The sequence below is a fragment of the Lingula anatina genome, chromosome 6, assembly GCF_051362555.1.
Source record: "Lingula anatina isolate TDL-2025a chromosome 6, LinAna3.0, whole genome shotgun sequence".
Classification (NCBI taxonomy): Eukaryota; Metazoa; Brachiopoda; class Lingulata; order Lingulida; family Lingulidae; genus Lingula; species Lingula anatina.
In genome coordinates this window covers 6,941,930-6,965,377 of record NC_141772.1, presented here as the reverse complement: position 1 = coordinate 6,965,377, position 23,448 = coordinate 6,941,930, and the positions used below count along the sequence as shown (strand labels likewise).

The 23,448-nt window shown below is 36.7% G+C and overlaps 5 protein-coding genes across 6 annotated transcripts in view; 3 read left to right on the top strand and 2 right to left on the bottom strand.

Moving 5' to 3' along the window:
• Nucleotides 1–217: 217 nt before the first annotated feature.
• On the top strand, nt 218–9,313 carry LOC106178264 (actin-related protein 8). The gene is made up of 12 exons (XM_013561383.2): nt 218–416; nt 1,395–1,565; nt 2,123–2,233; nt 2,621–2,725; nt 3,101–3,274; nt 3,877–3,987; nt 4,402–4,517; nt 5,031–5,184; nt 5,926–6,162; nt 7,257–7,545; nt 7,863–8,029; nt 8,391–9,313. Exons 1-12 carry the CDS (start codon nt 357–359, stop codon nt 8,532–8,534), a joined length of 1,839 nt encoding a protein of 612 aa, XP_013416837.2. The 5' UTR covers nt 218–356; the 3' UTR covers nt 8,535–9,313.
• Nucleotides 9,218–11,276, bottom strand: LOC106178267 (protein LLP homolog). 2 transcript variants are annotated; one of them, XM_013561386.2, is made up of 4 exons: nt 11,152–11,276; nt 10,522–10,756; nt 10,115–10,162; nt 9,218–9,781 (listed from the first exon to the last, which is right to left on the bottom strand). In XM_013561386.2, the coding sequence occupies exons 2-4, from the start codon at nt 10,664–10,666 to the stop codon at nt 9,615–9,617; spliced, it is 360 nt and encodes a 119-aa protein (XP_013416840.2). In that variant the 5' UTR covers nt 10,667–10,756; nt 11,152–11,276; the 3' UTR covers nt 9,218–9,614. The 2 variants fall into 2 exon arrangements, with proteins under 2 accessions (XP_013416840.2, XP_013416841.2); XM_013561387.2 differs by having other exon boundaries at nt 11,147–11,253.
• On the top strand, nt 11,209–16,977 carry LOC106178265 (pseudouridylate synthase RPUSD4, mitochondrial). Its single transcript, XM_024077439.2, has 9 exons — nt 11,209–11,337; nt 11,881–12,515; nt 12,874–12,918; nt 13,167–13,323; nt 13,454–13,579; nt 13,985–14,069; nt 14,640–14,772; nt 15,262–15,401; nt 15,772–16,977. The coding sequence occupies exons 2-9, from the start codon at nt 11,942–11,944 to the stop codon at nt 16,120–16,122; spliced, it is 1,611 nt and encodes a 536-aa protein (XP_023933207.2). The 5' UTR covers nt 11,209–11,337; nt 11,881–11,941; the 3' UTR covers nt 16,123–16,977.
• Nucleotides 16,858–22,808, bottom strand: LOC106178266 (uncharacterized). The gene is made up of 7 exons (XM_013561385.2): nt 22,722–22,808; nt 22,235–22,287; nt 21,625–21,854; nt 19,876–20,069; nt 19,343–19,456; nt 18,780–18,947; nt 16,858–18,360 (listed from the first exon to the last, which is right to left on the bottom strand). The coding sequence occupies exons 1-7, from the start codon at nt 22,767–22,769 to the stop codon at nt 18,235–18,237; spliced, it is 933 nt and encodes a 310-aa protein (XP_013416839.2). The 5' UTR covers nt 22,770–22,808; the 3' UTR covers nt 16,858–18,234.
• The window catches only part of LOC106171834 (selenoprotein K), a 3,335-nt gene continuing 2,627 nt past the window's right edge, over nt 22,741–23,448 (top strand). The window contains exon 1 of the mRNA XM_013552312.2: nt 22,741–22,897. Coding sequence (XP_013407766.1) covers nt 22,879–22,897 — 19 coding nt within the window. The 5' untranslated portion in view covers nt 22,741–22,878. The remainder of the gene's footprint in view (nt 22,898–23,448) is intronic.

The window sequence follows — 23,448 nt, the reverse complement described above, 5'->3', positions numbered from 1 at the left end:
CTGTCGCGAGTAGACAAGTTTCCTTCGCCACTAGAGGGCAGTGTCTTCAGCCCGGGTATTGACATGTTGAAAGATGTCACCTCAAGTAATTATGCAAGGGGTTCGCGAAAAAAGACACTCAGAATTTATTTTTGATGGACGAGTTCATAAGATGTGTCTTTTACTTGGTCTTTTGAAAGGAAAGTGATTTGCTATCTACAATAGCCTGTCTTGAAAGTATACATAAGTTGATGACGTACTACGCATCCACATGCAAGCAATGACTGAAATAAAGCTTCAATAGGTTGGAATAGGTCTATCTCCACGGGATTCATCGTTGATTTGTGTGTTTGGGATGTTTAGCTGATTGAGGTACAATGCCACCCACGTCGGGGAAGCGACCGTTTCCACAGTCAGCCCCAGAGCCGCCTCAGGAAGTAAGTTTTTTCATTTGCACAATGCGTATTTTAATAGGTATATCAGAAAAAATTTCAAACTGATCAGAAAATTATAATACTTAAATCATCTGAAAGGTAATGCAAAAACCGTATGAAATCATTTGGAATTTTTTTAAATATTCCTACAAGCAACAAAGATATTGAAGTTTTTTTAACTGCAACAATTCACCAAAAGTGTCCACACTCTTTAGCTAACAACCTGTGAATACTGACCAGCGGTGATCACTCAGCTGGAGCTGCAGCTCAAATTGCTTGTGACCAATTAGGGCAATTAGGGCAGTATGTTAATCTAATGACCCGGAAACAAACTTCCGTGCAGATCATGTACTATAAATATTGCACATCAAATAAACTATACTTCGCATGGTTTAATTTTCATGATTTTTCTACATAATATTGCAAATTTCATAAAGTTTATTCGCTATAAATTTAAAAAAATTCCAACCAGTACTTCCCTGACAAAACTTCAAACACCCTGAACTGAAACTTCTCAAAGACTGCAACACAGGAAAATCATGTGACTGGATTTACTCTTTGATTTACAGCTTATTTAGTTAATGGCTTGTATTAGTTTTTTTTGCACAGCACTAAAAGAGAGATTTGAAAAGGGGGGCCATAGGCGAGCTGTCAGCAGGCCGATATCAGTTTTACACTTCACTGCCCCTGGATAGTTACTACTGTAGCGCCCCTAGCGGATTGTGATATATATACCTAATTCTAAAGTGTTTACACACTCGATTTGTCTGTCACCAAAATTCATTTCTCATTTTGAATTTCGACATTGAATGTGAATACCATATAAAAATTTAGAATACCACTCTAGTCTGCAAAATACTACACAAATAAATTTTAAGAAATGAAATTACTAATTAGAATAGGTAAACCGATTCTGTTAAATTCTTTGACCATCGTTTCTGATTTCAATCCATGAAACCGTTCATTGTCAACTGTTTCCAGACATTCCAGGGCACTACAATCATAGTTATTCACCCTGGTTCCCTGAACCTGAGGATAGGGCGTGCTGCTGACACCTTTCCAGTCACTATTCCACACTGTATAGCAAGGAGACACGAGGAGGCAGGGCAGACAAGAAAAGAGGAGGAATGGGTGGCCAGGAATGAAGCAGAGGTAGTAGTAGTCGTAGTAGGAGTAGAAGTAGGAGTAGTAGTAGTAGTAGTAGTAGTAGTAGTAGTAGTAGTAGGAGTAGTAGTAGTAACAGTGGTAGTAGTAGTAATAATAATAGTAGAGGTTCTTGCAGTCATAGTAATAACAATAATGGTGTAAATAATAAAGTTAATTTAAGGAGGGTAGAACATTTTAAATAAAACATGTTCACAAGGCCCTCCAAGGGTTAATCTTGTGAATGTTTTAAGAACATTTAAATGAAATTAAAATTTTGATTATAAAGCAGTATTAGATCATTTACAGTTATCAGTTAATATTAGACAAGTTTTAAAATGTACATGATCATTCTCTCTCAGACACTCTAAAATGTTTGATATACAAACTTTGAAGGGCCTTTTTGGTTAAAAGTTGCTCAGTGCGCGCGCGCACACACACACACACACACACACACACACACACACACACACACACACACACACACACACACACACACACTGTCAAATGCATGCAAATACACACACATTGAAAGTGACTGAGGCTAAGAGTATTGCTTTCTTTAGCATCCTGGTAGTGATAAGCAAAGACTGCAAGGTTTGAAGGAAGTTGAGGAATGTGTTCTAAGTCGACCCATGTCCAGGGGGGAATACAGGCAGCCAACAAATCATAAACAGGTAATTTGTTAAAAGAATGTGGTTTGTTTATCAAAACAGTATTTACTCTTACCTAAGGAGGTAAACAATTGACAACAATGATTAATGAGGTAGAGCCTGGGCGTTTTTCTCAAAAGGTGTAGACTTTTAGGCATAGCTGAAAATGCTTAAAAATCAAATATCTAATGTCATTAAGTTCTACTTGTTTTTGGAAACTTGTCACTATTAATAAATCATGCAAATGATAGCAATACTGAGACTGCAGCTATAATTGAACACTTGACTAAGTAAAGTAGATATTGCTGATACAGTATTGGTTTTTGACTCACAAATCTTTGGTCCATGATGAATGTTACAGTAATGGGCATAGTAATAGTATCAGTCTTGAAGATATTTTCTCACTTGTAGCTATGCCATTTCAACAACAAAGTAAAGGCTGATGTGTCAGAAGTCATGCCACAGAAGCAGTGGACCAGCACGCAGACAGAACCAGATTACGTTATAGGGGAGGAGGTAGCTATTTTTTTATTTTCTTTAATGAACTTTTGTGTTTGCTGCTTTCATAATGGGTATGAAGTAAAGCCACCTCAGTGCGGAGACTCTTTGTAGCTTTTGATAGTGGTCACTTTAGTTTTTATGGGCTCATTCATTTAATGTGCCATTTCTCATTGGAATGCATGGTGAAAATTGTTAGAATTTTTAAAAATAATTATGTCTGTCAGTTTATCCAATAGGGCATTGGAAAATGGGAAATGATGCACTTCAATCAAAATGTGGTCACCTTATAAAATTCTCAAATTTTGGGCAATTTGGAGTAGAATGCCACATATGTATATTACGTTTATTCATGATACAGTTTATATGCAATGGAGTTGCCTTGAAATTCAGGCTTTATTCATCCACCCACAAGATTGTTATACCGTGTACTGGCCGATGCGGAGGGGCCATCTCAACATCCATTCCGGCCCTGCAGGCTCACTGACTGCAGTAATGGCAGACCTGGAGACCATTTGGGGAAATGCCATTGAGCAGTGCCTGGATATACCCATGAGAGATTTCAAGGTAATTCATATTTAACTTGTATCTTTTCACTGTTGTTTCATTATTCTAAAAGAGTTAGTGATCAGTAGGTAAATACTCACAGAAATGTCCTGCCATCATGTGCCAGAGTTGAAAATGTCTTGTCATTAATAACTATTTTTTATCTCTGTGTAATAATATTCCCTTGATGAGCTTAACGTAGCTGGTGGTACATGCCCTGGAGGCAGTATTGCCTCTCTGCTATTGATATAGTTAAAGGTTTCATGTTTTATATGCCTGGACATACTATGAGAGGTTTCAGGGTGTTTAAAATTAGGTTTTATGTTTTATTCCTAACTTGTGGAGCTCACATTGACATATAGTCAGGTCAAGACACCTTTGATGAAGGGTGGAAACATCGTGACTTTTAGGTAGAAAACACATTTAGTTCTTTTAGAAACATTTTACTTTTTATCCATGTTCTGTGTAGCTGCATGGCAGCAACCACCAGTCCCATATCAGCAGTGCACTATTTTTACTTTAAAGGTCTAGAAATCAGACTTAAGCAGTGGTTATGTATTCATGCCTTAATGCTGTTGGTCATTTATCATATTCATCACATTTATTTTTGTTCTACATCACAGCATTATAGGATCATCTTGCTTATTCCTGATATCTACAATCGTCAGCATGTCCGAGAGATGGTGAACATGCTTCTGGACAGGCTGGGCTTTGCTGCAGTGCTTCTTCATCAGGTACATACTTTTGAATGCTACATGTAGTATATCCAAAGTGCATATTAATATTGTGATAGAAATTGGCCATTAACTCTTGTTATCACTGGAATTATAATTTGTCTTATGATAATGACAGAAGAAACCACATGTTGAAGATGAAACTTGGGTAACATTGGGGAATAATAGAAACTAATGGGTTATGTGTGAAATATATTGATATAGTAGAGTGTGTGTGATTCTAAAGTCATGTGAAAATTATCCATGTACCACATTACCCATATTACATGTGACTGTGCCTGCATGCGTGCATGTGTGTGTGAATCGAGAATTAAAAAATTGATGCAAATGCATCATGTACAGGAAATAATACCAAATGTAAGATTATATCTATACCATATATGAAAAGAGGTAATCTAACACTTCATCTGACAGGAGTCTGTGTGTGCAGTATTCGGGGCCGGTGTGCCCACAGCATGTGTGGTGGACATGGGGGACCAGAAGACCAGTGTCTGCTGTGTGGAGGACGGCGTGTCACAGGTCACAACAAGGTACCAACAGTGTGGAGTCACAGGCTGGAGGCTTATATAGAGTTCTATAGAGAGAGAGAGAGAGAGAGAGAGAGAGAGAGAGAGAGAGAGAGAGAGAGAGAGGGGGGGGGGGGGAGAGGGAGAGGGGGATTTATTATCTACTTCATAACAATTAAACTGTTGTCAAAAAAGTTTAAACTGAAGTTTGTGTGTGTGTGTGAGAGAGAGAGAGAGAGAGAGAGAGAGAGAGAGAGGTGAGAACCTCTTAAGTGTTTGTATGTGTGTGTCTAGAGAGAGAGAGAGAGAGAGAGAGAGAGAGAGAGAGAGAATAACACTTTCATGTGTGTGTTGGGAGAAAGAGAAGGTAACGCTGGTCCACCACACTTTCATGACAAGCGCATCTTTTTATAATGCTGTTTATCATAAAACACTGGCAATATTTAAAATCATTTTTAAGGACTTACACTCTCTATTCCAATACTTAAAAAGGGTATAAATTCGATTTTTATTCATTGATATCTTTGATTAACATAGAGTGTGTATGGAGTATGGTGGCAGTGATATCAGCAGGACGTTTCACTGGCTACTTAAACGAGCAGGATTTCCATACAAAGAATGCAACTTAAAGAGTCTACAAGATGCCATGTTTATACAAGAACTGAAGGAAAGACAATGCCATCTTGACCAGGTAGATTCTTGCTTCATGTATTGGTATTGCTACAGGCTAAGCTAATAGACACTGCATCGCGTTTATACAGTGCCTTGGAAGTTTTATCCAAGGTCCATTCATTTTAATAGGCAAGCTGTGTACATATGTACTTAAAGGCATAATAACTCTTTGTATGAGATCTATATTTCACAAAAAAAACCTTGTGAATAACTCATAGAAATAAAATATATTCTGTTTTACCACAAAAACAGCAGTTATAGCTTTTATTCTGATATTTGAACTTGTCTTTAGACCACGTGACCTCCATTGATGTCTATACTCTGTTAAAATCTCTTAAGAGATTTTAACAAAAAACCAAACTTTTTAGAAAAAAACCAGGGACTAACTTTGAATATAAAAATGGATTCATTAACCATTGGTAAGCATGGGAAAATTGTTGTTTACTCCAGGAAAATTCATTTTTTGGCCGAAACGAAGAGTTATTATTGCTTTAAGCATTGTAATAAGCTTTATATTTCTAATAAATGTCTGCATTTGCACAATAGCATTTACTTTCAACACTTTAAATGTCTTCTTAAGAATTTACCAAATTAATGAAAAATTTACCATCAAAAATGAATAATATTTTAGCATTTGATGACAGTTTTAAATTCCACACAACTCCCCCCACCCCAACAGCCACCCCTTTATTCCTGCCCCGCCCCCCCCTCCTCCCCTTCAGTCACAAACCTATCGAGAAATTATGTTTGCTTTCTCCAGGACATGTTTGGCTCCCGTGACTACCACTTCCAGATCAAGCACCCCGGGCATCCCATTGTCAACTACTCCATGCAGGTGGGAGATGAAACCATTCTTGCGGCAATGTCTCCCTTCTTCCCCGATCTCCTTGGTCTGAAGGGTGCTCATCTGGTGAGACTACAGCCCAAGGGGGAGAGCGACCCGGCAGATATCTTTGATGATGACTATCTGGCACAGACTCAGAGCAAACAAGAACAGGTGAGGTGGAGTGGGGGAAGGATAAGGTGCATGAATTTAGCACACATGATTACTTCTAATTTAGAAAAGTGACTTAAACTAGCCATCAGTAAAGTTAATAGTAGTGTGGTATTTGACTTTGCTGTGTGTGTGTGTGTGTGTGTGTGTGTGTGTGTGTGTGTGTGTGTACGTACGCACAGGGCTGTAATGTATCTGATTTGATCATGCTATGAGGGGCCATTACCTGGATCTGCCTTTGAAAACTCTCATATTTCACACACAGACAAAACTATGCTTTATGATGAAAATATAGAAATAATAGAACACATGCCCAGCTAGTACCACAATTACATTTTGCTCAGTAAAAAGTCATTGACATTTACAGCTGTTTTCCCAAAAGGTGATTTTATTAGTTTATATTTTTTAAATGAGGTGCCTGATTAGAAATCCCAATCCTGTAATCCCAGAGAAGAGATCAGAATTATGAAGGTAAAAAAGGATCATAGAGAGGATGAGGGATGGTGGGGAGGAAAGGGGGGGTGGCTGAGGTCCAAAAATAATGTGATTTTTTAGTTAAAACCGCTGTGAATGGGACTTGGCAAGTCTCAGCCTTCACACTGCCATTTCTCAAATCTGCCACTGTATACTTCAGGACATTTGCACTAAAAACCTGCTATCCCTACCAGCATGATTGAGGACATAGGACTCAGTTTTCAAAACAAACACATGTATTATATATGACCCTGTTGTCCAACTTGCTGTCAATTATATGCTTGACACTCATCCCAAATTATGTATGTGTTTACTTATATGTGCTGCATGAAAGATCAGTAAAATTGTTGCTTCCTTGTATTGCTTTAATGGCAGGCCCAAAGGTGGGCGAGTGTGTGTGTGTTGGGGAGATGCCAGGGGTTTAAAAGAACGCCACTTTTAGCCAGAAAAGATCTACTCTGAAATTAAATTTGATCTACTAGATTTTATTTTAGTTTTCTATTTGGGTAAATTAAAGTAGTAAAAGGGCCCATGTTTTCAGAAAAAAGATTCCCCCTTTGATATTGCGGGCAGTATTTTATACTTCATGTTTTGTCACCCTCATTTTTGTTGGTTGGCTTTAGGCTGCCAAGCTTGTCGCAGCACGAAAGAAAGGCACCACAGACCAGTCCTCACAGCCTCTTCCAGACAGCTCCCTCGGCCAGATGGATGACACACAGTTCAGCACTCAGGCCTTTGATGAAGACTCCAACGATGCCGGAGATAGTCTCTCCATGGACGCGGCTGCAAGCAACACGCCGTCTACCAAGAACAGTGGAGCATCAAATCAGACTAAAAAGCCAGAAGAGGAGCTGGCCACAGATAAACTTTTGGGCCTTGAACAAGCCATACTTCACAGTATTGAGAAATGTGGTATGTGTATATGTATTTGTTAATGTAGATGACTTGAATGGGGCATATAGTTGAAACATATCTTGGGGTCACCCCAGCAATTATTTTATTTAGCAAAATTATCCATTTTTACTACATATTTGACTATTTGATATACAGTAATTGTTACTGGTGCCATGTATAAATTCTTTTTTTTTCTTGACAAAAAATTATTTGTGGAAATTTTAAGACCAATCTCACTTGGTCAGTAATTATCCTTGTACATTCTTGAATGTTGTATTAACATTATGATAGTATACATACTCTAGGTCAGTGATACACATGCTGTGATCTTTCAGACACCGAGGATGTCAAGAAGAAGATGTATAGCTGTATAGTTGTAGTTGGTGGGGGGCTGTCACTGTTCAAGGCAGCTGACAGCTGGCTACAGTATAGAGTGTGGGTCCAGATGCCAGCCGCAATGAGGTTGTCTTTGGAAACTATGGATGTGATTACCAATCCCAAGGTAGAGTATTCCTTTTTGTCCTAGGGCTAATTTTAGCTTGCACTTTTATATTTTATTACAGGTAGCTGAAATATTCAGCCAGTAGGAATTTTCAGCCCATTGATAGGTTAGATAATTATTTTTCAGCATTTGCTTTTATCAACTTTAAAAATGTGAGTGTATCACACGTAGGTGTAAAATCCAATTAACAGCACAAATCTCTATATTGTACCTCAAACAATATCACTTTAACAGACATTTTCAAAATTCTGTTCTGATAAAGAAACCCCAGACAACTTGAAGCAAAATATTCTACAGGTATGGTTACTAAGAGTACCTTTTTATAGAATCTATTAATGGATGGCATTGATAATATTTCTAGGAGCTTGATCCCAGGATAACCTGCTGGAAAGGAGCTGCCATAATGAGCTGTTTGGACACATCACAGGAAATGTGGATTCGGCAGCGAGAATGGAGAACTGTTGGACCAAGGTTACTGCGAGAGAGGGCAGCATTTGTGTGGTGAAATACAGAGACCAAAACCAAAGTGAAGAAATGTTGGACCTAGCTTACTGCGGGAGAGAGCAGCATTTGTGTGGTGAAATATGGAGATGACAGCCAAAGTTGAGAACTGTCGGTCCTAGGTTACTGGGAGAGAAAGCAGCATTTGTATGATGAAATTTTAAGACCCCAGTGCTAGTGGAGAACTGTCGGACCTAGCTAGGTTACTGCGAGAGAAAGCAGCACTTCTGTGGTAAATTATGGAGACTACAGCGAGGATGGAAAACTGAGCTAGTGGGACAGAGCAGCATTTATTTGGTTATGTTCGGAGACCACAAGGGGAGTGGAGAACTGTTTGATATAATATGGTGAAATATGGACATACTGACTTAACAGTAAGAGAAGAGATATAACTCTCATTCCTTGGCTGTTGTGGGAAAGAACTTTATTTGTGAAAATTATGAATCTGATAGCAGGATTGAAAACCTGTAGAAATTGGGTTACTGTAGAGAGGGCATGGTTTGTATGGTAAAGCATGAAAAGTATATGAAAGAGGGAGAACCGTAGAACCCAGAGGAACCTAGAACCTGTGGAGAGGAAGAGAGCACCATTGGTGTGGCGAAATATGGATGTGGCGTGCTCTAGATTCAGTCAGTCACTTAAAACCACTTCATAGGTTTTTAAGTTCATACACAACAAACTAGTGAATTGTTTTAAAAATGTATTTTTTTGTACCAGTCATGATTATAGATCAGACTGATTTCAATTTTTTATACTGTAAATAAATATCTTTTATACAATATATTTATATTGTGTTGAGAATCTTTCAAAAAAAGAAAAAAAGCTTTACATCTTCAGTGGCTGCATGATCACCACCCAAACTTTACGACCACGGCAAAAGAAGAAATTATTTTCTTTTTCTTTGTCATATTTCTCGAAGTTTTAATGACACCGTTGTTTCTTTCTGTCTCTGAAGACCGCACACATTGGCTGCAATTTTCAGATTCCTGTCCACAATTACAGCAGTTGGTCAAAAACTTAAACACTCCATCTATGTTAGAGGAGCATTTGATTGAATTAATTTTACAAAAAGAAAAGAAAATTGTCACCACTTCAGTTTCCTTCCTTTTCCTTTTTTGTTCTTTGCTTTTTTCACCTGTGCTCTGACTTTCTTGATGGCTTTCTTATTCATCCATACTGGATACTGTCCATTTTCATCACGCATTGTCTTTTTATCATATTTTCTTGGAGCCTGGTCAATATCCATGGTTTCTGAAAAGTATGATAAATGTAAACATTAGCACAGTGGACCTTTTTAATTAAAGTCATTTTTGTTAAAGCCTAAATAAACCAATTAATAAACTCTGAAATACTGATTTTGATGTCTCAAAAAAAAAAAAAAAAAAAAAAAAAAAAAATCCAAAAGTCAATGATGTGTGTGTGTGATTTATGTTATCATATTGTATTGTATCTGTCTAGCAGGTGAAACTCAGTAGCTATATACATATTATATCAAATCATGGATCTGCATTGCCAGTCATACATTTTGGAGTTTAAATAATATAAAACAATAAATTCATTGGAAATTACATATAAAATGTATACCTCCTGGTGTGGTTTCTTTATTCTTCTTTATGTTACTTGCATCTGTTACTGGAAAAATGAAAAACAAATAAGAATATCTGCCTTTGATTAGTTACAAAAATAAATAAGTATTTGAATTTTTAAGGAAAATTAATAGTGAGGATAATAAATCAATGAAAGAAGAGTCTTGTGATGACTGGCCAGAGTAAACCCCAGCTCAACAGCTCAGTGTCAGAGCACTTGCATGCTAAGCAAGCATCCCAGGTTCGATCCCTGGTCTAGTCAGGTATTTGTCTGGTGTTGTTAGTGGATACTGATAGCACTTATTACTGATTGGTAATCATCAGTTCCCTTGAAATACAAGACACTGAGAGTGGAAACTTATTATTATGGCTGCCTTTTTCACATAAAATTGTTTCTAACTGTACCTGTATACAGTTCTTTCATGTCTACGTCTTTCTGCGCCTCTGTACCAAGTATCTTTTTCAACTTGGCCAACTCCTTTGGTGCATTCTTCACGCGCTTCACGGCGCGCATCTTTCTTTTCCATTTACTTCGAAGGCTCTTTGCCATGGCTAAGGCACCTTAGTTGTACTTGATATGGGCCGTTTCAGTTGTCAGTCAAAGCAGTTTTTATTTACACACAGTATAAGGTGTTTGAATCTGTAATATAGATGTAATGTTATGAAATACAAACTATGTGATGCCCTATACTTCTGTCCTCAATCCCTACCGCCCTTCCCAAAAATAATATTTTTCATAAATGAAAATTATCAAACACAAGCCGAAATATTTTCATACCGCTAGCTTACGGCCAACCAGGGCGAAGCCTTAATCAGACTGAGCTTTTTAGTTGGGACTTCTAGACAAAATTGCAAACATCCACATTCTCTGTTCATACATGTAGTCTCTTATCTTAGTTTTAAACTGGATTTAAACTGAAAGAAAGATTTAGAATTATACCTTCTACGCACAGAAAATTAAATGACTAATCAATAAAACATATTAAGTGATTTAAATCAAAAGAAAACCAGAATTGAAACACTTGCTAACCTTACCTATAACAACACGTGTATTTACAAGTTACAGCTATAGATGTCGCACTTGCCTCACATTAAAATGCTCCATGGTCGACTTTACTGCCACCTACACACCAACTCTCCGTCCCAACTTCCGTGCTCATAGATTGATGACGTTTAATGCAAGTCTAAATTTATGAATCAAGCGTGCTTCGAATAAAACCGGTAATGTACTACATTTTGTAATTATATCAGGTTCCATTCAAGTTTTCATTTGATGTGTAAGCGCAGCCAGTAGGTGTCAGAAACTGCAGCTGAGAATTAATTACGTTCTAGTGTGTTTGTGTGTGTGTGTGTGTGTGAGTGTGTGTGTGAAAAGGGGGGGGGGGGGGGCGGCGTGAGGGGTGAGGCATCATAGCCTCAGTTTTCAGCCTTACATGGTAACGGTACCCTTACAAAACACACTGCCAGGGTGTTCTGAGGCCTTAACTGCATAGCATGTGCATGCAGGGTAACTCAGAAACTGAGGCAACCAACAGTCCCATTATCATTTTATGCATTTAAATGTACTGTAGTGGTACATAACAGCACAAAAGTGACAATAAGAAACTTCAATAAAAGGAGTGATGGAAGCTGATTATAATGCAGTCTAGTAGTAAGCAGTTGATGTAATAGTTTTACATCATTTCCTTCAAGTTGTTAAAAAAATACAAGATCTTATAAAATGAGTTCAAATTATTGTTTATAAAATAAAATTTTCTCTTGCAGTGAGACTGGGAGTGCCTGAGATGGAAAATTAACTTTACTTTTCTTATTACCAAGAATAGTCATGGAACATTTAGTAAAGTTAATAGGCTTTACAGGGAGCATTTCATCAAGAACAGCTCTCCGACGAGGTATTTTATTTAAACCAAGGCCCTTACTAGGTGTGCCAAAGACGAGAACAGTGACATCAGGACCTGATATCAATGAGGACAAAACATATATTAGGACTGAAGCCAGTTTGAAACAAAAACAGAATAAACATATGAACAGAAATGGTGCTTTTTCTGATAAAACTACCAGGGTGCAAAATGAACAGCCTGCAAAACATCAGTATCGCCCTGACAGGAGTTTCACTGATGATGTTTCTTCAACGGGGGAGTATAGGAGAAATCAAAGAGTCCAGCCTAGTAGGAAAGATAACTTTAAAAACAGTGTCCCTGTTCATGGTGCCAGGCGACCTAGACATGACAGTGAATTTATGGCAAGAGAAAGAGAAATGGAGAGGCAGAGGGTTAAGACACGCAAGGAAAATAAAAACATAGGACACACAAAACAACACCCGTACCTTGAACGTTCATTATGGATGAACAGCAAGGCTCTGACAAAACACTTGTTACAAAATGTTCTCTATCAGGATAGTGAGTGTGGACTTTTCTAATAATTCAATATATATATACTATAATAGTGTGAGTGGTCAGAAAAATATTTTTATAGTAGTGCTAGTTAAAGTAGGTCCTTTTTTCAGTGGCTTTAATTTTAAATCTTCTTACAGAATGTGCCCAATTTCAGTTTTGCACTAAATTTTTTTAATAACGTTGTTGACATTTTCAACATACTCCTTTCAAAACCTATGAAAGAATAACAAAAGCCAATTCCTCCCGGAAGTTCATCAGGGGCAGATTATTTGAACAATATGACTTTTAAGTCTAACTTAAAGTAAGCTATTGATTGCGAAAATTACCAAAGAAGTAAAAGCCTTTTATGTTATCATTTCAGAACATTACATAGCTTTTAACAAACCAGCTGATGTCCCCATCTTTAGTAAGTAATACCTTGGGTGATAAAGACACTTGTAAGTTTGCAACATGAATGTAAATATATGGATTGTCTTCACTGGCTTTTAAAAGCCGTCATTTAATATTGAATAATATTAAATGTTTTCCATACTTTTTTAATGCAAAAACTTAATAACAAAGTGGTTTTACTTATAATCTTTCACTTACATGCTGTGCATGCTGAATCACAAAAAAGCTGTAAAATTTTCTTTAATATAAATCTAATTTGTTTAGCTCCAAATCTTGACAAGAAAAAGAAGAGAGATGCCATTCCAGAGGACCCGATAGAGCATCCCTCTCAGATACCATCAGTAATGTCCGTTCTGCCAGAATTGAAAGACAGCCTCAATCAGAGCCACATGTTTCTCACCTGTTATCAGAAGGATTGTAGGTATGAGTATGTGGAGCATAGCATTGTCATTTTTCTCTTTTCAGAATTTCATAAGAAATCTAGTATTTTTCCTTAACACAGGAGAGTGTTAATTTTCTGCTCTTACACCTCACTTTTTATTGTTATCCAGGGAGTCTCAATTTCATATGAAGCACAGTGGTGTCCTTTTGTTTGTCAAGTCATTGGAGGCAGATAAAGCGCTACGCAAATATGCTCAGAGTATTGTGTCCCAGAAACTGGAGTCACAGACATTCTGGTAAGTGAAACAGTCCACTCTCCAACCAGTTAAAACTAAAAAAATGTTTTCATTCAATAAATTATTATTAACAGATATTTACCATGTCAAAAAAAAAGGTCTGGGCTCTGTATCTTGAAAATGTTCGCTATGTTGCGCACATGCGCTAGCATCTCGATTCAATAACTAGCCCATACTCGTCCCATACCATACATTGTAGCCTCTATTTGATATAGCGATTCGCAATACACGGGGCCCTGATATTTTATTGCTGTAACAGTTGTCATTGTAATTATTATATTTAAAGGTTTTTTTGTGGACCAGGTATGTGAAAAGTAAAAAAAACAGTTACTCTAATTGAAATTGTTACCAATTAAATGTCTAAGAAACAAGTTATTGTGATATATGTTACATTTTCACAAACAGGGCAGTAACAGTTGGTATTCCTACAAAAGATGAAGGTGTGGAAGAGCTTGGACTGGAGAGGAGAGAACTTCAGAAAAATGTTTTGGTAAGGAAGCTGGTAACAGAAAAAATTTCTATGTTATCCCCTCCTTTTGTGACATATCTTATTTTTATTACACATTACTACAGTGTAACAGACATAGGGAAAACTTTGGAGATATTGAAGGTCTAGAGGATCTGCATTACAAAAATTCTGCAGATTGGCCCAATTCTGTGCTGGTCCAAATTTGATTAGATTGGCAAACTGAAGAAAGAGTTTTGGAATTTGTTACAGAACAGAAAAGTACAGTTGAATAGCTCTAAAGCAGGCACTGGGATTATTTTTGAATAAGTCCCCTTTTGTTGTTTTTAAACATTCATTCAATTTATTAAATTTCTTCTCCTAGCATCAGGGAATTTGTTTTTACCTGTCTGTTGCCACAGTTGTAGGCCACTCATAAAATCAAGGTAGTATGAACAGATGCTAGGCCTACTCTAACACAAAATCTAGCAAGTGTACACAAATGATGCTGACTTAGAGATATATGTGGAGAACAATTTAAATACCATTCAGTCTTTCCTTAAAGTATAACATTGTGTCTTCCTTCTCATTTTTGCCACTTTGTTCTGTTTGCAGTCATTTGTGACCAGAAATTGCTCCCTTAAGGCAAGGAAGAACCGCACAGTGATGGTGCCTACTATTGCTCACACAGTTCTGGCCAAAAACAATGAAGTTGGCAGTGCCTTGGTCCAGCTGAAGCCCACAAATAGTAAGCATTACCAGCAGGAATAGCAATTTTTCAGTTTTTATTTTAACAAACAATAAATTTAGTCGAACTTTGAGGGGTTGCACCTATTGTGAATGAAATCAGATGGTCTGTATAAATATGGAAAACTCGAAGAGATGAACTCAAAAGAATCTCCAAAAATTTTTGCAAAAATTTTGTAGATGTTTTTGTGACATGCTTTGGCTTTGATTCAGTTATAATTACACTCAAATTTTAATTTTTATATACACCTAATTCAGTATACCATCTCTAGCCATTATTAACACCTTGAGTAAATTCTGATTTCATTAATTTTCTCCACAACACAATATTATGTAATGTACATGCATATAAATAGCCTTAAATACTTAATTAATTACTTCATTAAATATTTATATAACACAAAAATTCACTCTATGTATGCCGTTAAGATACTCGCACATTGGAGGATCTCTTTTTGAAGTTTATTTGATAAACTGTTGTTTTTTCCAGATAAGTGGGACTGTCTCCAGGTGCATCTGGCCCGGATGTTGTCACCTGTCCTTGGAGACCACACCTACTCCTCCAGAGTTCAATACATGATGGGCAAGCCAACAGTGGTCAATGCAGCAGTAGCCACTCCAAAACCACAGGTAACTGACCAAAATTGACCACACCTGTCCAGTAATTAAAGTGTTACATCAGGGTTTTTAGTATACAGCATCCCAGCTATGATGATGGTTTCTGCACAACACTGACTAAAAATTGGGAGTTATTTTCAGGTCAAATTTGTTGGCGTCTTTCTTGTCACCATCTTCTAAAGAAGTCATTATTGTGAAGAAACTGCTGAAACTTACTGCACCAGACACTTCAAACATGTTAACCTGGCATGTGTTCACGCTCATAACTGTGTAAGATATGTTCATTCTGCATCCTTGTGCAATAAGTATGTGTGCATTTATTAATGTTTCAGTAAACCCATTAAATAATGACCGCATACATTATTGACATTTTTACTTACAGATTCTTCCGGAGCTTCTAGAGAGTCAATTACGAATGAGATTTATTCGCGAAAAAGACATCATCCCTTTGCACCTACACTGCAATCAGCTGGTCATTCCACAGCTGAACTCCGAGGGAAAGTTCCCAAACAAGATGCGCAGCAGGATGTGGGTGACCATAAGGGCCCCCATGCCAGATTATTTTTACTGGACACTTGACCAGCTGGGTTTAGAAACACCCGAGGGCTGGCGTCCGGTGGTTGAGAAGATTGCAGATGGCGACACTAGTACTCAGGAGCTTGATCATGCCACTGATGGACAAGCTGGTCTTAATACTGGTGACCAGAGTGGTGACCAGAGTGGTGACCAGTGACCACCCCAGTTAAGCACCAGTAGTGGACCCAGTATTCTTAGATTCTTTAGCATTATGTTGTACCCAAAGCTGGTTGCCTTCGGCAAAGTCATTCACTCAGGTTGATGGCCGTGTCCACTTATGCTTGATTCTGGGTATTCTCAGTCATAATTCAATTACAGTTTTACTGTGTCAACATAGCAGACAACAGGTGCCACCTCCTCACAACAATATGCATCCACGAGACCATAGAGATGGTGCCTTTATAAAATGCCTCTGACAAGTGTTTTTAAGAATTTTCCTAGTTAAATTTTGCAACTTGTAGTGCTTCACTCATATCCTGTAATCATCCATTCAGTAGCAGTGAGGTCAGCAATTTAGTGAATGGCAATCTGGCACAGTGACAGTACATCAGTGATCTTATAGTTAATTGACTTCATTATTCACACCAGGCCAGAGATAGCTTTAATCTGTATTCTGGCTAGAGTTTTGCTGGTTGCTTAGTGGCTCACTTCTTTGTGGCATCTTTGTGACATCTTTGTGACATCTTAATCACATGATCACAACAAAGTGATGGAAGAACTAAGCATGGTCTCCTGATAAAATATGTGTTCATGCAGAATTTCATATTTTTTGCATTTCGGCAATGTCTTTTTTGTTTAAATTTCTGCCTTAAGTAACAGATAATGCTGAAACTTGCTTGATTGCTTTAGTTTTGAAACCAACTGAAGTTGATTAAAAGGAAAAAGCAACACGTACAGGGAATTAAAAGTGTGAATTTATTGCATTATGAAGAAGAAATGCAAAGACATATTTAGAAGAATAATATCTGGAAAAGTCCTAATACTCTAAATGGTATAAAAGTCATGTTCATTACCTGTTTGTTTTGATTTATCATAAAGACAATTTTGGCACCTTGAGGATATGTCTCTGACTGTGAATAGTGAGATTCTGATTATGAGACAGTGATACATACCTCCCTCATTTTAAAACAATTAACTACTAGGTATATACATAAGAAAAACAAGACTGAATATCTAAGTTCCAGTCAGTTCTCTCTCCTTACTGATTCACTGCAGAAAATGTTAAATTTATTTCATGGCAAATTAACCCCTTCCTTAGCACTCTGACTTTTCAATTATAAAATACCCCACTGCAAAAAACTGATCTTGGTTTACTATTCGTGTTGATACTTTGCAACTGTTACACAATATTTTAAAACTGGATACACATCAGCTCAATTTCTATGACAGAGTATGAATTATATTGCATAGATAGTGATCAAAACAGTTTGCTTTTCTCAGACCTCATTACTGTAATTTTTTCAACCTCAGAACTTGATCTCAATACAAGTTGCCTTCCTTTCAGACCAAAGGCAGTCCTCTAAGTCTAAGCTGATATATAAGTTCCTGATTACAATATGATTAAATATGTGATGAATTATAAAAGTTAATACTTTCTACATGTAAATGTCATAAAAAATAAAGAGAACATAATGATTGATGAATGTCATTACAACAATGAAGTGTATGTTTAAATGAAAGTTTAAGGTCCCATTTTTGTTTGTTGTATGATACAAGAAAATCCACTAAATCTAAAGAAAATGTTTACATAAAAATGCCACCTCTACTCTTTAATTGTAAGTTTCATGACATAAAGTAGACATCACGGCCATGTAGTTGTCCGTGCCCCAGGTCAGACCTAGAACAGCTGATCAACATATTTGTGAACACATTTAAAAGAATTTAAAATAAATTACTGATACATAACTTATTATAAGGTCCTTGAATGCTATAGCTAGCTCTATGGCATGTGTTATGGCAATTATACCCAGTATACTGTTGTAACATGTATTTGTAATGTGTCACATATAACACACTGCAATACCTTTGTGTCACAGCTGGCACATTGCAATGTCTTATACCAGATATTCTGTGGATTGACGTAATTTTAAGAGCTTTAATTCAATTCTGATAAGGCCCTCGGTAGTTGAACCCTAGCCTAATTTTCAAATGTTGAAGAGTTTGGTCCTAAGAACAATTTTCAGAGATTTCTGTTTTCAATCTTGGCTCATGCCAACAAAATGGCCTAATATGTTACACTGTCATGATGTAATAATTGGTCTTAAAGTCCTCAACTTGACTGGTTAGCAGAGGCCCATTGTTGCACTGGTAACATCTTTTTAGGAGTGTACACATTTTTCTGTACTGGGTGCCTGTACAAGCGGTCCTCTCCTCCCAACACGTCAACATGACCCACCTGAAACCATCAAAAGTGTATTGTAAAAGTATATAGTCATGGAGAAGAAAAGAATGCTTTGGTAAATAATGGCTGTGAACTGAAATGCTGTACATTTACAGGCAAATGATAGTCTTGAGTTTATAAATTATTTTCTAAAGGGATTAAAAATATTACAATAAGATTTTGAAAAAAATTAATCTTTATTGAAAATTCAGATGGTCTTTTTACAGGACACTGAACAGGAGAATCTCATTGTTGGTTGTGTTTGGTGTAATTGGGCCACGTGTGAAGAATGTGTCAAGAGTGCATGTTATGAGAAATGAGGTGTTGACTGTTATAGAAAAGTGATGAAATACACATATTGTATATTGACAGGTGCTAGCATACAGTTACACTTTTGTGCATTAATCTTAAGCATAAAATGACATGTTATATACCTGGTTCCATTTTGTCCCTTCGTCCATCATCTGCATCTGTTTCCTGGAGTAGATCCAGTCTGATGCTTGTTTAGTAAGACTTCGACTTAGGCGATCATGTTCCTTTTTCTCTTTGTCCAGACGCTTTATGAGCTCTGCTCTGGCAGCTTCACTTGTGCCCAGTGCATTCTGAAATGGATTTGAAATTATTTTCATTTCCTTAAGAAAAAGTTACCTTACCTTTAACTTATCTCAGTATTCAGTTTGGCAAGCAGAAAAGTATATCAGATTACCCTTTCAGAAAGATATCATTGGATAGGTTTAAATGATGACTTACAGTATTCATCAATCTAAGAGTTATAAAGTTGCATTTTATTGCAAAAGGAAATGTATTTTCAAAAAAAAAAAAAAAAAAAAGAAAGAAAGATAATAATAAACAAACAAATAAAAACAGCATAATTACATCATGTTTACCCATAAGAAGTTTCTGCAAATCAAGTAATTCAACTCACTCATCATAATGTATTCTGCACAAGTAAATTTATTGTAAAAATATTATAAACTGGTACCACCACCATACTCACTGTCACATTGATGGCATGTGTCTGTGCACCCTTCACTTTCTTGATAAGTTCCCCATTGTCTTGCTTCAACCTATGCACCTCCCTTTTCAGTTTGTCATTCTCAGCTTCCAACACCTAGAAGAAAACACAACTTGCTATAGAATTTCTATTTGAGCAGTCACATTTATTCATTCAAAGCTTTCAGGCAACTAATTCATGGCATAGCCTCACCAGTTATATATAATATCGATCATTTTACATCTGATGGGTGCCAGCTTCTTCATTTTCATATCTTGATCCATATCAAATCATTCTGAGTTTCAGAGGACACTGGAAACCCACTTCTCTACTATCAACATGTTTAGTACCATGCTGAGATAGTGGAGAGCTGAGTCTTCAGTGTCCTCTGAAACTCAAGGGTGTATCAATTGGGCATTTTCAAAACTTGAAAATGAAGGAGCTAAACTGGACTTCACCTAAAAATCTGGGTAACTCCTGTACACCAGTCAGCAATAACTCTTAAAAGCCATGACTGAGTCCAGTATTACACTGACCTCATTCCTCCTGATTATGTCCTTGATTTTCATAGGTGAAGGGGGCCTATCTATGTCAGCTCCGGCGGCCCTGCTGGGTGGGCGTGCCCCTACTCCTTTAGTGGTTCGTTCCTGGTCATATAACTCCTGGTACTTCTTAGCCACCTCCTGGGCTTTCTGCAGCTCCTTCTCCATGGATTGCACCTTCACATCAGCTAAAGTAACATCACAAAAATATTAAATTTTTTTTCATTAAATTTAAATAGCTTAAACAAAATATTCCTTTGGTCATAATACAGCCTTGGAATATCCAGGGTTTTATTATAGGGTGGGAGAATGACAGAATTGAAATTTATTTACTAAAAATTTCTATATTTTATTTACAAATATTGAAAACTATTATTAAATAAAAGTAGTGTGCTTCATGATTTTATATTTGTATCATCCCCAATGGACAGAATTAAAAGTAAATAATTATATATTGTTACACATAGGTCAGTTCTTAATTGCTATTAAGTGTGCCATTCTTTCTTGTTAGTCTTTATGCATTTTTCATATTTTACTCAAACATTCAAACAAACAAAAATGCCTTGACATGGGTCATTGAATAGTGCTTTTCTCTTCTCACACTTACCAGTACCACTGATTTTTCTACCCAACTTGAACGCACTTCAAGATTTTTTTTTTTTTTTTTTTTTTGTGATTAGGCCACACTTTTTTAATTTTATGGATGACATCCTGCGCGCGCACGGATTTTCGCCCGTTCTCCAAAAAAAAAAAAAAAAAAAAAAAAGCCCCCCCCCCAGCCCCCAACAAAGTCGGTTGTCGCAAACATTGAATTTGCAAGGAAATGAGCTTTCTGCGCATGCGTATTTTCGCCACGTGGAAATGCGGCCACTTTGCTGTCAAATTCATCTCTAGGATTACTTTCAAATTACACAACAATAAAAGTCATAAAGAGAACGGGCGCCATCGTTTTGGATTGGTATGCCATTGATATTGGGCATGGAGATATCACCTTTTTACAATTGTGCGAAAGGCTGGCGGCGGCCGAAACATTTCTGTGACATTCTGTATAAAGCAGCACATTAATACCAGGTTTTCTGTAGCGAAAAAAGGGTCGACAAGGGCGTCAAGGTATTTGGTGGGCTGAAGGTCGGACAGGCCACCTGACAGTTTAGCTGCCTCGTGTGAGTTGAAGTTGACAAAATGGCATCGTATGAAATGACCTTTAATAGATTTGGAAGTATTAAGCATATCTTTGCATCATTTTTTAAACATTTATGTGAAGTGTTCAAAATGTTTTAATATTCTGAGAATACAAATAAAGACACGCTGTTTGATTGATATTTGTTTTATTGATTGCTATACCAAATGAATGCATGAAATAACCTTAAATAGATTTGGTAATATGAAGTATATCAATTCATGACTTTTTTTACATTTCTACGAAGTATTCACAATGCTTTAATATTCTGAGAGCATGGAAAAAGACATATTATTGTTAGTTTGATACGTGTTTCTGTGGTTAAATTTGTGTTTCCAGCTGTGTACTGACAGCATTCCTTTACTTAAGCAGTTTTTTTTTGGGACTGTTTTTTTTTTTTTTTTTCGCCCTCTCGCACCGATTTTGGGGTACCCAGAGGATGTCATCCATAAAAATAAAAAAGTGTGGCCTTAATCGAAATAAAAAGATTTAAAAATTGAGCATAAAGGGTAGGGCAGTGGTGCAGAGTGATCCAAGGGAAAAATATCAACTTCAATCATTACCTTCTTTTGCCTTCCTCTCAAACATCTTCATGAGTTTAATTGCATTAGTCCTGGACAACTCGCACTCATGCTTCAGTCTCTGGTTCCGCCAGTTCATTTTCTTCATCTCATCCATCTTGCCATGCAGTGCTAGCTCAGTTTTCACTTTCTGTTGCTGCACAGCTATGTTTCTCATCATAACTGCCTTCAGCTCATATGCCAAATCCTGCTCTTCAGGGGTCAATTTAGGCCTAAAAATTAACAAAAAAATGATGGGCATTTTACAATGTTGTATTAAATGCTTTCAGAACAGTCATGACTTGACACAGAAGCAGCTTACCTGAGTGATACTCTAACATGTAACAGTTTTAACACCCTCCTACAGACCTCTATAATGTCTTAAAATTTGAAATCCCATGTTCAACCCCATGTTCAACTATTAAGTCAATGGCCAATTTTATGAAAATTTAATGTTAAATTGTTATATATTTTACACTCCCTCTGCTACAGTTATAGTACTAGTAAGAAGCTAGTGCATTCATCAACAAATGCAGACAAAATTAAATATACTGTACCAGTACAGTATATGATATCCAACTAAAACTGCAAATTAAAACATGTGATTGCTTACACATATATTTCCTCTTCTTCTTCTGCTTCCTTTAGTTTTTCTGCAGCTTGGTCCTGTAAACATAAAGAAAATAACATAAAGAAACATACCATTATTTATTCCAAAAAGTTGTATTTGCCATTTATATATAATTGCAAAAGCGCTGATACTCATTAACCTTTTTTATATGACACCAAAAGTAAACAATTCAGACTTAACGACCTACGTACACTTATACACAAAGACAATTTTTGATTAAATTACTAGCACCCCATTGTCATTGACTGTGTGTAATACTTCACAATGCTAGAATATGTTCCTGTTTTAAGTGTTTAACGTTGAATACACGTTTGAAACTGTCAATAAACATTGCAATTTTCTATGATATCTGAAAAAATATACCATAAAAGTTGAATTAAACTGAGACGCCTGAATGTTGGAAAATGATTTATCGTGTGGTAATGCGAGTATCATGACTGACCATGGCGCATAAATTAGTGAAATATACCTGTTTTTTATCTGAAGGTGCTCCCTGTGCCGCCATGATTGTTGTCATATGCGGTTGCCGGGGAAATGACGTCAGAGTTTGGGAAATTTAAGAGCCTCGCTTTCGAAAGAGCCTGATATTTACACAAAAATTGTGACGTATTTCACACACGGATAAAATGCCTTACGTGTCGGGAGGTAAGTAAAAGATAAAAAATCTTACAAATCTCAGTTATGATAGCTTTTGTAAACTCTACACTTGATGATTATTTGAGTTAAGACCTAATGTATTGCTTTATGATACTTTTTATTGATATATACGTTTGATTTTTGCAATATATTCGATGGTAATTGACGCTGACTCAGCATCGTAAAAGTGTCTTAATTAACAGTAGCAAGTAACAAATTAAAAATTGTTACTTGCTACTGTTATTTTATTAAAACGTCAATTACCATTCCTCCTGGAACTTGTAGTAAAGCACTGGTTCTAGTGCAGCGCAGTATTAAAACTTGTCTCATAATTGAATTTGTCCGTAAATAACTTCAAAAATAAGATCTTCGAGTATCTTCTGTATTTTATGTTTATTTATCCGGTCCTACGAAAATACGAAAACCGCGAAAACCGCGAAAACCAGAAGTTGCTAGGCGAATGTTGTATTTTATGTTTATTTATCCGGTCCTAGTTGCTAGGCGAATGTTGTATTTTATGTTTATTTATCCGGTCCTACGAAAATACGAAAACCGCGAAA